This window comes from Squalius cephalus, assembly GCF_949319135.1.
Source record: "Squalius cephalus genome assembly, chromosome: 8".
Classification (NCBI taxonomy): Eukaryota; Metazoa; Chordata; class Actinopteri; order Cypriniformes; family Leuciscidae; genus Squalius; species Squalius cephalus.
In genome coordinates, this window is record NC_137129.1 from 35,071,746 (window position 1) to 35,086,745 (window position 15,000).

Genomic DNA, 15,000 nt, shown 5'->3' on the forward strand with positions numbered 1-15,000 from the left:
TATATTTCAGCTTTGAAAACACTGTTTTATGTTGCTTTGCGGCATGACATACTAATGAGCAGCTGGTCTGTGGACATTGCAGATGTCTTTTCTGTCTTTGAGATGGTGCTGTTTGATCTCGTCAGGTGAATCCTGTTAGATTAAACTGATTCGCGGCACATGAGACCTGACTGCAGCTGTCTGCGTAAACACATGGGTCAAGAGGGAATTAAAGTGTTTTTCTCAGTCATTTGGTGGTTATATATTGCAGTTTTTGGACTTCTCATTTAGGTTGTGCAAAGAAAGTAAATGTCTTGATCTTACTAACATGTCCCTTCCTCCATTTCCAATTGATCATTTTAAGCAGAAGAGAAGTGTGTCACGTAACTTCTGTCCCCTAACATGCTAATTCTTTGGTGTCGGGCTGTTTCTCATGCAACACCACTATTCTGTCTGTGCATTAGGTAGTTTCTGTGACTGAGTATTACCGGCGGATAGATGCTCTAAAGAGTGAGGACCTGCGCTCGCTCTGCAAACGTCTTCAGGTGCCACACGCTCAACTCCACACAAACCATCACAAAGGCCACATCATGTCTGCCGATCAAGGAACATTAACTACAACATGAGCTGACAGTTACTGTCAGAGTATCATCACGTATGATTCTACCAATATCAGATTTTTCACAAATTGAATGAAAGAAGACTATTCTACTGTTTGATCTAAGTAAGAATGCATTACTGTCTGTATTACAGAATTTGTTCCCCTTGATCAGCAGATTGCACTGGTCTTTATGTGGAGTGTGGAATAATAAAACTGGCCCTGAGTTGAGATACAGCCGTTTTAATATGAGATGACACTTAAAGGCTGATAGAGTTTCTGCAGTAGTACTGAAATTGGATATCTGGATGACAGGATGGGTTTTCGACGGCTTGAATATGAGGAAGCAGTAAAAAAGCAAATAAAGTTTGATAGTAATTAGTCACATGCTGTCCCCCAGAGCCCCTTTCAGAAGGGTTTAATCAAGTATCCATGCATTTGACTGCAGTGCTTGTTCTGACAGTATTCATCACACTATTAAAGTCAACATGAAATTACAATAAAACCGATTTTCTTTATTAATAAATTGGTACTGTGTCTGATTCGTCACTGCATCTTGTTCCATATGAATGACTTTTCAAAATCAAAATGTAATAACTTACAATTATACTATATTATAAATTATATTATTATATCAATTATTTACTTTTTTAGATTATAACAATAATAATTTGCTCCACCTTTTCCCCCTGATGTCACCAAGGCTGTGTTAATGGTAAATGGGGTTAGTTCACCCAAAAATGAAAATTGTCATAATTTGCTCACCACTCATGTTTTTCCAAATCCATAAGACTTTTGTTCAGCTTCAGAACACAAATGAAGGTATTTTTTAATGAAATCTCCGATTTCTGTCCTTCCATTGAAAGTCTATTCACCCAAAACTCTGAAGCTTCAAAACATTCATAAAGATATTGTAAAAAAAACTAAATGAATCAAGCAGTTTAATTCAAGTCTTTTAAAGAGACATGATTGCTTTATACGATGAATCAAATTAATTTAGGATTTTATTAGCATATAAACCTGACCATTTGTGTTCTCAAGATTAAGGGAAAGTCTAATGGGTTTGGAATGACATGAGGGTGAGTAATTGATGACAGTTTTCATTTTTCGGTGAACTATCCCTTTAACTATGTAGGCACTATTGGAAAGTAAATGTTGTAGGAAATGCAGACTTTCTAATAGTTATTACATAAGCCAGAATTAAATAAGTGGTCAAGCTCGTATGATTGACGTACAATGGATTGCGAGTGTCATTTCATGTTGATTTTAAAGGAAAAACCATTCCTAAAAAGTGTGTTGATGAGGTCTTGCTAACCCTATTCCCTGCTAACATGAAAACAGTGCAAACATCCAAGAATGCAAGGCTTTATTGAACACATTGTTCTAACTATACTAAAAAAACCTATATCAGCTCCAAGTCTGATGTTTGTGGATGGAAAATTGTCATGTGGTCCTTGGATATTTGCCTTGGTTTGCATTGCTGTTGGGGAACTACCCTGTTTTCCTGCTAACCTTTATCCCTGTGCTTAACTACAGTTATACTTTTCATTCCTTAACCTGAAAGATAAGCCTTCCCAAAGTAAAACCCTTTGTAAAATTCTCCTGCCGGCCAAATCTCTCTGATCTCCATCCATCCATCTTCCTCTGTCTACATCAGTTAGGTTGTACTGATGTAGAAACACACATTACCAGATTTAAAGCCTGATTCTTTTGGCTGATAAATGTGTGTCGCTGTAAGCTTCACTCCTCACATCCTGTAGTGCGACTTTCTCCTTTATTGAGCTGTACTGTTTATGATGCCCTCTGTGACTGGACATGATACTGTTTCAAAATTTTGCAGGTGTTTTCTTACTTTGAGAGTACTATTTATATAGCATTATAGATAGCTCAGATTATGTTATCTGATATTGATGATTCCATTTACCTGCAGGATAGATAGATAGATAGATAGATAGATAGATAGATAGATAGATAGATAGATAGATAGATAGATAGATAGATAGATAGATAGATAGATAGATAGATAGATAGATAGAGAAAGAAAGCGGACCATAAATATAGAGGCTAAACCACATAGTTGTGCTCTCTCAATGTAAGACAATATTTGTGAAATTTTGGGGAAAGCAAATGATGGGACTATGTTTATCAGTCCTTTTTCTCTTTCTTTTAATCAGATCACAACCAAGGAAGAGGTGAACTCCAAACACATGGTGAGGAGTGAGCCAGAACCCGAATCTTTCAGGCCCAGTCTGAACGAGCCCAGTGACCTGCTGCAACCCGATCAAATCGAGAAGGCAAGCTATTTGGTCCAATCTATGTTGACCTCATCATATTCAACTCTGATGCACTATTGAGTAAGAAACCACTCCTTCATCTTTTGGATACTGCTCATGGGACTTCCATGACATTTTCATTGTCTACCTGTGGCATTTCAGTCATATAATTGGCTCCCAGAGGGCCTTATTTTTAGTATACCTTTACTTTAAAGTTTCTTCCCAAGTGCCTTTTTTGTACTGTCCTGATCTTTTGGGGGCTTTTCTTTACTTCTGACCTTTTATTCTAATCCTCAGCTGGCCAAGCACCTCCCACCCAGGACGATCGGCTATCCCTGGTCCCTGGCGTTCAGCACGTCCAAACACGGCATGAGCATCAAGAGCCTGTATCGCACCATGCAGAGCCAGGACTCCCCGGTTCTCATGGTGATCAAGGACAGTGATGGACAGGTATGCTTGAGCTTTTGCGTTTTAGCTGAAGTGTATGGTTTTACATAATTGTTTTTGGAAATCTGTTTGTGTAGATTGTGAATATTGTGTAGTTCTCTAAATGATAGGTTTCACAGCATGTAGTTCATTAAATTTTCAAACAATCTTTTGGCTTATTTTCGGTAGCTGTTTGGAGCTCTCGCTTCAGAGCCATTTAAAGTCAGTGACGGCTTCTATGGCACCGGAGAGACCTTCGTTTTCAGCTTCGGTCCAGATTTAGAGGTGGGAATACGTGAATAGATTAAGTGTAGATGTAGATCTTAGATGAAGGTTATGTATAGTTTTATTTATGTATATTAGAGGCATTAATAATAAAGTGTTTGTGCATGTGTGTGTGTGTGTGTATATATATATGCATGTATATGTGTGTGTGTGTATATATACAGTATATACTTATTGTATGTCTTTGTATATTGTCTGTTCCTGCCTTGACTGTTAACATTACTAAACAACTTGAACCTTTCTAGGTTTTCAAATGGACTGGTGACAATATGTTCTTCATCAAAGGAGATATGGACTCCTTAGCTTTTGGTGGTGGAGGGTATGTAAAGAGAATAAGTTGCCATACACTTCATTAATTACTGACTTAATGTCTAAATAAATTTTTAATTCTCCTTTCAGCGGTGAATTTGGCCTGTGGTTGGATGGCGACCTCTATCATGGCAGAACTCACTCATGTAAGACCTTTGGAAATCCAATGCTCTCGAAAACGGAGGATTTCTATGTGCAAGACATTGAAATATGGTCCTTTGAATAACACCCCCCCCCCCATCCACCACCACCACCACCACTTCACATACTCGGTACATAATATACAGGGGTAACGAGGCCACATCACTAAACCCCCATAACTGATTGTACACCCTCCACTTGGCTCCTAAGAAGCCCGGATAGAGGCAGAGCAGATAAACAGTGTACATTGCACTTAATTTATGGAAATGGTCAGCATGGGTGGGTTCTTCATCGTTGGTGTCCCAACGAAAGTTTCATATGAACACATGTTTACCCATTTGCTGCCTGAGGTCCTCTAGTCTTGAGGATAAGAAAGGGCGCTAATGGCTGTTCCAGAATGTTTCCAAAAGAAATGTAGCTCCAGACTTTCCCACGAGTCATAAAACATTGGGTTTTAAGTCCTACTACCTTCATCACCTGTAGCATTGCATCTATTTTAAGCACTTTTAATATCTAACCTTAAAACCCCTGTTTTTAAAATGTCTTGTCTGTGCGCTCACACAGGCTCTATATAACCAGACACCACTACTTAATGTAATATTCAGTACCGTGTTGCTGTAAAAATGTGGTGTAACATGAAATTTAATGTGTGGTGCCCTTTTCATATTAATATGCTTTCCTGTAAGTTCTTTGATCTGTCTGGAAGTGCTGTAGTTACGCCAGGAGAAACATGTTTTAGGAAGCCTTTCTCGGAGGCAGGGCATCTGAAGGAATATATATACATATATAAATACATATAGCAATTATATATTTATACCTTTATTAGTGTACTGTGTACATAACTACTTCCAATATTGCTGTTATGTGTGACAGTGATATGGTTTGCGCTACTGTCTATGAAGTATAATCTCAGTTGTACATTTTCCTTGTAAATTTGTCCCAATAAATACATTTCTATATGCACACGACATTAACGCTAATCCAATGTGAACGTGGAGTTGTCGGCTGGGAGTTTTCATCAGGTAACCGGTCTCTTGAGACTGGCTCATCTCGTCGGTGGTAACCTGGGAACCATATATAAGGTGACCTGGGCGTTCGAGGGTGATGAAATGACTGGTGCAACCAGAGCTTATGGATGACAGCGATGATGAGAACGCCTGTTACTGCAACATTTACAAAGAGCCACACAAAGAGGCACATCGACACAAGTTGCAGAGACACTTTGGGGAAATTGCAGTATTATGACTTGAAGTTTAAGCCCAGAGATGCCAATTTGTCATTGTGGCCAGCTGAAAACATGCCCAAACATTTGACCCGACTGTGCGCGTCTGTTGTCAGAGCAGGCGTAGCGCTGTGAAGGTCTGATGCTCTCTGCATGCCCTGAGATCGTAGAGCTGAAGGACTCGGGACGCCCCTCTGGGGCCACCTGCACATTTCTGGTCTTCCAGTATTTGATGGCCGTGTGGAAGCTCAATGAAATGTCATTAATCCCTTCAAAGATCCCTAACAGATTATGTATCAATGTATTAATCACAATAAAGTCTATGTAATAATGGTGTTTTTGTGTGTATGTGTGTGCATTAAGAAGAGAGAAAAAAAAAGTAAATGTGCGGTTACGTTTACAGTGGCTTGGCAAAATTTTCAATTGGAATTCACGCGTTTGAGAATTCTGCACAAGTGTGAAAAATTTCCCTATGAAGATTTTCCATTAAGATCCAAATGGTCTCACAAACTGCCATGTCGACCAGCAGAAAGCTTCTTGGTTTGAAGATGACCCCTGAGTGAGCGTTGCTCCATGCATTGCTACACTTATGACAACAAACCTTTTTTTGCCGCCAAAATTTTGCTAAATTGACCAATTCTTTAATTATGGTTACGTTTACCATTGCTCAGTGTAATTTTGCATGCAAAATCCAGTTTCAATAGGAATTCACACGACTGAAAATGTACACATAAGCATGAAAAAATTCCCAATGAGGATTTTGCATCAGGAGCCAAATGGTATTGTGAATTTGCAGAATTAACCAACAGAAAGCTGGTTTAGTTGGTTTGAAGATCAGTGCTTTGTGCATTGCTACACTATTGACAATAAATCTTTTTTGCCCACAAAATTTTGTCAATGTGACCCCACCTTAAAGGACAACTCCGGTCAATTTTAACATTGAGCTCATTTTTTTGTACATTTGGAGTGCTGTCAATACAGAGAACAACGACAAAAATCGGTGTTGCCTACACCGAGTTATTCTATTTTTAAAATTTGCACCCTGTTGACTTCAATGGGGCAAGTACTAAACCTGCTTTTAGCCTCTTAACATCCTTGATGTGTCATTACAAGTGCACAGAAAATGTGAGTGATTCCTTCTGAGTGAACACGAGTGAGTCTGACTGCAGTAGATGTGAAAGATATGTATAAAAATGATGTTATTTAAGCCAGCGCAAATACCTTTGTTTACATCCTGTTTTTCGGTTGAAGTTCAAAGTAATCGATTGCCGAGTTCACGCGCGTGATCATAGGTATTAAACCTATGCGTGTGAACTCTGCAATCGACTACTTTGGACTTCAACCGAAAAACAGGATGTAAACAAAGGTATTTGCACTGGCTTAAATAACATCATTTTTATATTTCTTTCACATCTACTGCAGTCAGATTCACTCGTGTTCACTCTGAAGGAATCACTCACATTTTCTGTGCACTTGTAATGACACATCAAGGATGTTAAGAGGCTAAAAGCAGGTTTAAAACTTGCCCCATTGAAGTCAACAGGGTGCAAATTTTAAAAATAGAATAACTCGGTGTAGGCAACACCGATTTTTGTCGTTGTTCTCTGTATTGACAGCACTCCAAATGTACAAAAAAATGAGCTCAATGTTAAAATTGACCGGAGTTCTCCTTTAAATTCCTGTTGCTCTGCAAATTTTTACATGCAAAATCCAGTTTCATTAGGAATCCACAGGATTGAGAATTTCACACGAGCGGCAAACATTTATGCTAATTTACGATTTATAGTTTTGGTCACATTCATTGTTGCTTTGTAAAAAAAAAAACCCAAAATACAGTGATTTCAATATGAATCCATGCTATTGGGAGTTTCGCTTGAGGGTGTAAGAGTTGCCTATGCAGATTTCGCTCATGTTCAAGTGTGTGAATTTGCCAGGTTGACCAACAGAAAGCTGATGGTTTGAAAGTGACTTCTGTGTGAGCTGTGCTTCAGGCGTCACTATACTAGTGATAATGAACATTTTTTCCTGTGAAATTTTGTTGAAATTTCAGCAATGTGCCTGCACCTTTAATCTTGGAGAGCTTTGTAAACTGGATAGACAGTGTTTGACAATGACCAAACACAGTAAGTATGCCTCTACTGGAACTGAAATGGCTTCAAAGGTTTTTTGATTGAATTTTGATTGATTGGATCCATTTTCACACTCAGTTCTCTGAATATGAGCATAGTTGAGGCAAACCCATTTGTCAGCACACAGATTTTGTGGTAAATACATTTTGAAGGGCATGCAAAATGATCTGTATTTATGATAGTCACTAAAGCCATAATCTGCTCTTTTTTTTTTGCACCATCATGGAAACCAACTTTAAAAGAAACTTTATTTAACAGTTTTAAGTACATGTACATTCAAAATATTTTCAGTCTAAATACCAAAATGCATATCAATTTTAGTGAAGGGTTTTAAACTGGTACTTTATTATAACTATTAATTTGTCTGATGATATGATACAAAATATCAATAAGTTAACACTCATTGCAAAGGCCTAAAAAATCTATAAAAGAGGTATTTCAATTCAGAAAAGATATGAGGGAATATGATGGCACATGCACGATAAAGAATTCCCATGCTCCTCAGCAGCACTCCTGCCCTCTCCTGTCTTACCTCAGGCCTGATGTTTAAGTACACTGCGTACAATACAACACCAAAGAAGTGACCAATCAGTGTCAAGGGGTGGGGGTTCAGCCTGATGATTGACACAGATGTTAGATGTAGTATGCATACAATAATTATGTACATTTATAGCGATTTGTTTGATTGTAATGAAGTCTGGACCTACACAGACAGCAGTCCAACTGGCCCAGATACACACTCCCCTCCCAACTGAAAATAACACAAGCAGGCTCTTCGAAGATATAATATTGAATCTGCAAACGGAGGAGACAAATTATGATAAGTTATGATGAGATATTAAATTACGATTGCAGCGATTAAAATGGTCTGACGATCTATATTTTTATAATCAGCGAGTGTTTATGGTGTACAGCACAGCAATCAATTACATAAGGGGCGAGTCTTTGAAGATGAATATTTGGCTTATGGTTGAAGAGTTCCCTCTAGTGGCAACATAAGTATGAATGTTTTCCATTCAAGATGTTGGAAATAGGATCTTGTATCAACTGTATAATTCAGAAACATAAGAGCAGATGCTTACCATCTTTTGAAGCAAATAACTCATGTAGTGCCTGTGCTAGAACATCCACCACAAATGAATGAGACATCTTCCGCTCCCAGTGAAATTTCTTTTTAGCCTATAGACGGGGTAGAATAATAATACACTTGCATTAGAGCTAATCTTTTTTCAATTAATTAAATGTTTCAATATTTTTATCTTTCATCTGAATAAAACCCTAGACTTTTAACCTGCGACAAGGCCGCGTTGTCACTGAGATCTGGAACGTTCTGAAGCAGACTTCTCCAAATCATGACATCATTGAGTGCTACGCTCATCCCTCCGCCAGTTAAAGGATGCCTCATGTTATAAGCATCTCCAAGAAGCAAGACTCCTGGCAAGAGGACAGATTGAACTATTTTAATATAATTCAGTTGCAATGGTCTACACTTTATAAGTCTATGACATTATATGTAACAAATTACAGTGCCTACTTAAATAAATAACAACAATAATAAAGCTTCTTTGTAATTAAATCTATGTACTATAATAAAGACTACAATGATACATTTTAACTGCTGCATCTCTACCATTTGCTGTATCTATATTGAGCAGTTACCTGGTTTATTGACAGGTGATGATGGCAGAAAACATGCTGGCATGGATTTCAGACGGTTATTTTGTACGGCCAACAAAAACGGCCCCTTTAAGTGATCTATCGGGCACAACAAAGCAAAGACAATTTGCTAAAATATCTATAATCCATATCAACCCCATTTTTATGTCAGCTCATGTATGTTGACTGAAACCTTAGTTTAGGAAACAACTGTTTGATCGTTTTAAAGGGATAGTTCACCCAAAAATGAAATTTCTGTCATCATTTACTCACCCTCACATTGTTCCAAACCTGTATGACTTTCTTTCTTCTGCTGAACACAAAAGAAGATACTTTGAAGAATGTCGGTAACCAAACAGTTGATGGACTCCATTGACTTATGGAGAAAAAAAAATGGGAGTCAATGGGGTTCATCAACTTTTTGGTTACCGACATTCTTCAAAATATCTTCTTTTGTGTTCAGCAGAAGAAAGAAACTCATGCAGGTTTGGAACAACATGAGGGTGAGTAGATGATTACAGAATTTTCATTTTTGGGGGGAACTATCCATTTAAATACGCTCTTAGTGACAATAATGTTATTTCTCTGACCTGGCAGTTGCGGATGGATCTTCTCAATCATGTATTGGCTCAGGTTTTTGGGGAGACGTCCCTGTATGTCCACCAGAACGCGTGTGTCAGTGGAGGAGATCTGGTAGATCAGAACCGGTCCATGGCAGCTCAGAACTAGTTCAGCATAGTTGGGCTTGAACTGAGGAGAGTTCTGAAGAGACAAACCAATGCAATAAAACTAGTGTGTTAAGTTTAAATTTAAAATAAGCTGCAGAGTTTTCTTTCATCGTACCTTCATTATGCAGCCTACAAAGTTGGAACAGGTCTGAACCCTTTCCGAGCCTAAACGCTTTCTGAATTCTGAAAAACATCCGTCTGCCACCACTGTTAGAGGGGCGCGTAACCTCTGCAAAACACACTCAGCTTAACTAGTGACTCAATTCTCCTAATGAAATACTTCAAATACAGCAAATATTTTGCTATTTAACAACTTTGTAATGTTAAAGCAATCCTCAAAAGATATTTGTGAGGTTAGGCTACAAGTAGAAATGTAATCAATAGTAATCCCTACTGTTGCATGATTTTTTTTCACTCATTCTTAAAGTTATGATGTTTCATACAATATTTTTGACGTATTATCAAAATGTTTTAAACACGTGGACTTTTTACTAACCTTTATTTTTCCAGAAAGTTTGTCCTTGTACTGGATGCCTGTGACACAGCCATTTTCTTCTTCAAGGTATGTTACTGTGCCTTCAATGAACCTCACACTCAACAAACATTTAAAATACTCAATTAAAATACTTGTGCAATATTATATGGCATATTTTAAACATGTAAGACACATATGTTGGTCTTACTTGGGCTCCGCCAGTGCAGCTCTACGCAGACCCGTGATGAAGCGACCATGGTGGAAAGCTCGGCCACACTGAGTCTGATATTGTGAGTAAGGTATCTCCACAACCATCCTACTTTCAACATCATGGATGATATAACCATTCACAATTTGTGCATCCTTCTCCCCTACTGATTCTATGAAAAGATAATGATTTATCAGTATTATAACTACAATGAAAATTGGTGGCCATGTGCACAGATTTTTTTTTAAACTCACTTTCCAAGCCTAATTTTTTGAGAGCACAGTATCCACCAGGCTGTAGCAATTCACCCACTATTCTGTCCGGCTCTCTAAGATTCCTCTCGATCACTGTAACCTTGCGTCCATCTCGCCCAAGAACCGCTGACAATGAGGAGCCCAAAACACCGGCCCCTACAATGATGACATCAGGTTCTGGGGCAACATAATCTCCAGTGTTGGTGGTATTATTCTGTAGATAAATAATAGATGATAATAGATGGATAAAAAAAGTACCTATAATAGATAGATAGATAGATAGATAGATAGATAGATAGATAGATAGATAGATAGATAGATAGATAGAGTAGGTCTACAACATATCACCGCGATCATATGTAGGTCATTATCAAGCGTCACCAGTCACCACTGTTAAATATTTAATAGTGTACGTATCACAGATCGCTCCACAGTCATACCTTAAAATGTCGTGAATTAAAGATGAGCATACAGAGAGAATTGTTGCATCTATATCGGCTTATTATTGAAATCATGGCATCTACAAAGTAGGTTGACAGAGTATTACGGCGCGTGGCATCAAACGTACAAACCCCGCCCATTAAATCCAGTCATCCAATCATATCACTGTACGGTTAGATAAAACACTTGCGCTCCTTTGACAGCACACTGGACTGCAATGAAATAAATTAATAAATTAATGTTAGTGTATAATATCATGTGCATTGTATGATTCTTACAAGGGATAATTAAAGAAGTGAAAACGACATAGGAAATTCTGAACAGACAGTCATTTATTTATTTATAACTATATTGTTGTTATTATTATTATTATTTTGCTAAATGAAAAACACAATTAACACCCCCTGATTATAATGAAATATGCTGTTAGTACAGATTCCTTATGTTATGTCTGTGTGCTCTTGTTTTGTTAGTTGGACTTTTAGTTTGCCTTTGTTGTTTCCTGTTGTTCCCTCATTGCTTCTTGGTTGTTCTCCAAAAAATCAAGCTGGCTTGCTTGGGTTCAACCTCAACTTTCCTTCTGTGGATTTACGTGACAACTTTGCAGTATTCCCACAGTTTAAACCACATTATCAAAGGTTCAATTCAGGTGTAGTTTAGTTCCATAAAACATTTAATCTCAACAGAAATTTATACTGGACATTTAGACATGGGAGTAAATCATAATCCTGATATTAAAATGTAAACAGTAGTAAAATGAATTTAGTGTCGAAGATACTATAGTGCCAATGGGTCAAAAATATCCTGATTTTTCCTGAAATAATCCCTTGAATGTCCTTTTCTATTTTTGCTCAGTTTCAAGTAAACTCTTAAGTTTTCTCTGCCAGTCTTCAACACAGATGTACGGATGCCCTTCCCATAGGTGGATCTCTCCACTCGATGTTTCAGAAACCGGGGTTACGACAGTAACCTATTATTGTGGCTCTTGAGCAGGGCACCGGATGCTGGAATAACTTGATGAGATCAGCCTTTATATTGAGTTGACGTGCTAAACTCATGGCTAAACTGGAGGCCATGCTGGTTAACTCTTCCTCTCTGGTTCGTTGAGCAAAATAAGGTACAGTTTTGCTGCAAATGATTTCTTGTCTAGCATACAGCAACTTGCAGATCTCATGAATCATAGCCATGGCTTTGTCTTCTGTATTTCTCAATGCTTCTCCATGAGCAATCAGTTTAATTTCTCATTCTCCTTTGCATGAACCATTCTGTAAAAATATTGTCATGTCTAAAGAATAGTTACAATTTGTGTTGTGGAGAAGAATAGTTGCAGAACTGTACAAGAAACACAAACTATACGCACAACATCAGAACAAAAACATGGGATTTGGGCCTATGTTTTTGTGCCAAACATAACCATGTTGACACATAATTTAATACTTACGGTACAACACTAAGCCACACTGAAATCAGCAGAGGCCAGATCCAGCTATCTTTTATTATTCCCACCATTTCCAGCTGCTCTATTATTATTCCTTTCAAAACGTGCATTCAGATAATTAATTCGGACTATCAGTAAATTTAAAAAGAGTACATCTGCTTTTATTTTAACCTGCTCATATCTTCAAATTACTTGCTTTCACTGGTTTCAAGAAGACAAAATATTCACTGCAAGCAACAACATGTTTCTACAAATTAGTAGGTGTGGTTGTTACACAACTCATATGGCATACTGTATTTTTTTTTTATCTTAAACTTAAATTCTTTTAAGGCTTCATGTAATATGTAAGACTAATTTAGCTTGCCTTTAAATATCAAAATAGACTGAACTGAACACAATGCTGTTATTCCTCAAATCTTTACTATTTATTCAGCACTGGTTGGTTCTGCAATAATTACCATAATTGGTTCTGCAATAACTATTTGCTCTTCACACAAATAAATCAATAAAAAACATTTTAAATCTCATTAACTTTATTGGCAATGAGGTCATTTAAAATACAGGTACATCATTTTACTGATATAGATTCACTTTTTTGTCTGTATCCCGAGTATAGAAGCCTCAGCTCTCTGGTGTGTTTGAAGTGTGACCTGCAGCTGCCAATATCTGAGATACAGCCACATGAGACTTCCATTCTTCCGTTCATCTGTGTTGAGATACTCTGCACAACTGCGATCATTCTTAAAAATATCCCTGAGACCGTCCTCCATCTCCAGATGTGCAAGATTTGGCTCTTTGGCCGTACGAACCAGAAGGTCTTTCTCCATCTCCACCCTCCTCGTACGAGGCACCAAAATACTGCAAAAGGCCCTTTGTCTTTCCACCAGCCTGTATTCTACTTCCTTCAGAGCCAGTGAAGCCCTCATCTCTCGCTCTTTTTCCTTTTGCAAAGCCTCGTGGAAGAGGGCGCTATCAGGTCCTCCGTGACGCAATCTAGATCTCTCGTTTTCTAGAGCTTCTCGTTCCAACCTCATGCCTCGACGTTGCTCCTCGAGCTGCTGACTCTGGGATGCCAGGGCTTGACGGTAGCCATGTGCCCGCTGCTTTTCTTTCTCTAGATCAAACTCGAGCTGAACTGTTTCTCTGCGGCTCTCAGAAAGCGTCTGTCGGTACTTCACATCCAGGTCATTCTGGATTGTCTTTACGTTTTTTTCGTACTTGACCTTGGCCTCCTCGATTTCCTTTTGAGACTCCTTGGACCAGATCCATCCTAGGAATCCATCCCCAGGAGACAGAAAAAAAAATACAATTTAAGTACACTTAATTAAAACATACACACTAGAAAAGGGCAATAGTGTTACTTACGAAAGGCAGCGAGCCCCAGCATGGGCACCAGGAAGGCATAGTTCCACTTACTGCTGTCACCGCCATCACCCTGCCTCTCTGGCCTTATATTCCAGTCCTGAGGGTCATTCAGGTTGTTCATGGGGACTGCAGCTGAAAAATAAACACATACTTCTAAATCAAACATATGACCAATATTATATAAAGAGGGAAATGCTACTGTAAATATTGTCCTTATGCAAACATAATGAAACTTATGTAGCATTTACATTTAGTTCATAACTAGAAATTTGAGCAGCGCAAGACGATATCCTAGTTGAAATATGACACTTCCTGTTTCCACGACATGCTTTTGCGATTTGTCTAGTTATATTTAACAAAGAAAACGTCCCATTAATCATGCATGCACAATACATGCTGGCAATACAATACTACATCAAATGTCCATGTTACCTTGCCAGTATCCAAAGCACCTGAAGTTGACTTGACCCCCGTTATCAAATAGATTCAAATAGTCGCTATACCATGACAAGGTAAAGCTAACACCTGCGTTAATGTTCTTGGACAAGAATATCGCTTATTTAAAGTGTGAAGGCTATATTATATACAGTGGCATTTACAGTAAATAACTCCACCCAGTATAAATACATGCTTGACTTTGTTTTCTGCATGACGCTAACAAACAAATCCCCCCAGCGTGGACAATTATTGGTACGGTCCTCACTGAAGCTGCGAAACTGGTGGGCGATGTCCGATTCGTGAATCATTCGAACCGATTCTTTCTTTTGAATAGGATCTTCAATCAGTTGGTTGAGCTCCCGGTTGAACTTGAGCCTTTGTATTTGCTCTGCATGTAACAACCTTTACTGCAATCACGTTTTAAATTAAGTGATAAATGTTCAAATATTTTAGTTATAAAAATTACTAAGTAATGATGTTCAATTATTTGTTTATTATTATTATTTTTTATTAAGTATCAATCAAGATAAATAAATCACATTATTTCCGATTTGGTTTATCATTCACTATATAGTAAGCACTTATATTTATTTTAAATTAATATCGTTTGTTTTTGTAGGTATAACAGTTGACAG

General features: G+C 38.0%; 3 protein-coding genes across 8 annotated transcripts in view; 1 reads left to right on the forward strand and 2 right to left on the reverse strand.

Moving 5' to 3' along the window:
* Positions 1 to 5,569, forward strand: part of oxr1b (oxidation resistance 1b) — a 52,256-nt gene extending 46,687 nt beyond the window's left edge. For 3 of the 5 annotated variants that reach the window (XM_079878344.1, XM_079878346.1, XM_079878348.1), the window contains 6 exons: positions 444 to 524; positions 2,752 to 2,871; positions 3,148 to 3,300; positions 3,466 to 3,561; positions 3,807 to 3,880; positions 3,961 to 5,569. In XM_079878344.1, coding sequence (XP_079734470.1) covers positions 444 to 524; positions 2,752 to 2,871; positions 3,148 to 3,300; positions 3,466 to 3,561; positions 3,807 to 3,880; positions 3,961 to 4,096 — 660 coding nt within the window. In that variant the 3' untranslated portion in view covers positions 4,097 to 5,569. The remainder of the gene's footprint in view (positions 1 to 443; positions 525 to 2,751; positions 2,872 to 3,147; positions 3,301 to 3,465; positions 3,562 to 3,806; positions 3,881 to 3,960) is intronic. The other 2 variants (XM_079878345.1, XM_079878347.1) reach the window with 1 other exon arrangement.
* A 2,022-nt stretch (positions 5,570 to 7,591) lies between these two features.
* Positions 7,592 to 11,264, reverse strand: sqleb (squalene epoxidase b; the record flags this gene model as incomplete). Its single annotated transcript, XM_079879405.1, has 11 exons — positions 7,592 to 7,976; positions 8,070 to 8,157; positions 8,445 to 8,541; positions 8,654 to 8,796; positions 9,022 to 9,117; positions 9,609 to 9,780; positions 9,862 to 9,975; positions 10,243 to 10,339; positions 10,430 to 10,601; positions 10,684 to 10,897; positions 11,124 to 11,264. 11 exons carry the CDS (start codon positions 11,262 to 11,264, stop codon positions 7,763 to 7,765), a joined length of 1,548 nt encoding a protein of 515 aa, XP_079735531.1. The 3' UTR covers positions 7,592 to 7,762.
* Positions 11,265 to 13,073: 1,809 nt separating this feature from the next.
* Positions 13,074 to 14,600, reverse strand: ccdc127b (coiled-coil domain containing 127b). Of its 2 annotated transcripts, none has more exons than XM_079878258.1 (3): positions 14,360 to 14,600; positions 13,928 to 14,059; positions 13,074 to 13,832 (listed from the first exon to the last, which is right to left on the reverse strand). In XM_079878258.1, the coding sequence occupies exons 2-3, from the start codon at positions 14,046 to 14,048 to the stop codon at positions 13,150 to 13,152; spliced, it is 804 nt and encodes a 267-aa protein (XP_079734384.1). In that variant the 5' UTR covers positions 14,049 to 14,059; positions 14,360 to 14,600; the 3' UTR covers positions 13,074 to 13,149. The 2 variants fall into 2 exon arrangements, with proteins under 2 accessions (XP_079734384.1, XP_079734385.1); XM_079878259.1 differs by lacking the exon at positions 14,360 to 14,600 and adding an exon at positions 14,176 to 14,269.
* Positions 14,601 to 15,000: the final 400 nt, after the last annotated feature.

Excerpts from the sequence above, each read along its gene's own strand:
- ccdc127b (XM_079878258.1), bottom strand. The coding sequence starts at position 14,048 with ATGAACAACCTGAATGACCCTCAGGACTGGAATATAAGGCCAGAGAGG. Across the intron at positions 13,833-13,927 it reads GCTGGGGCTCGCTGCCTTTC|GATGGATCTGGTCCAAGGAG; the intron begins GTAAGTAACACT and ends ATGGATTCCTAG.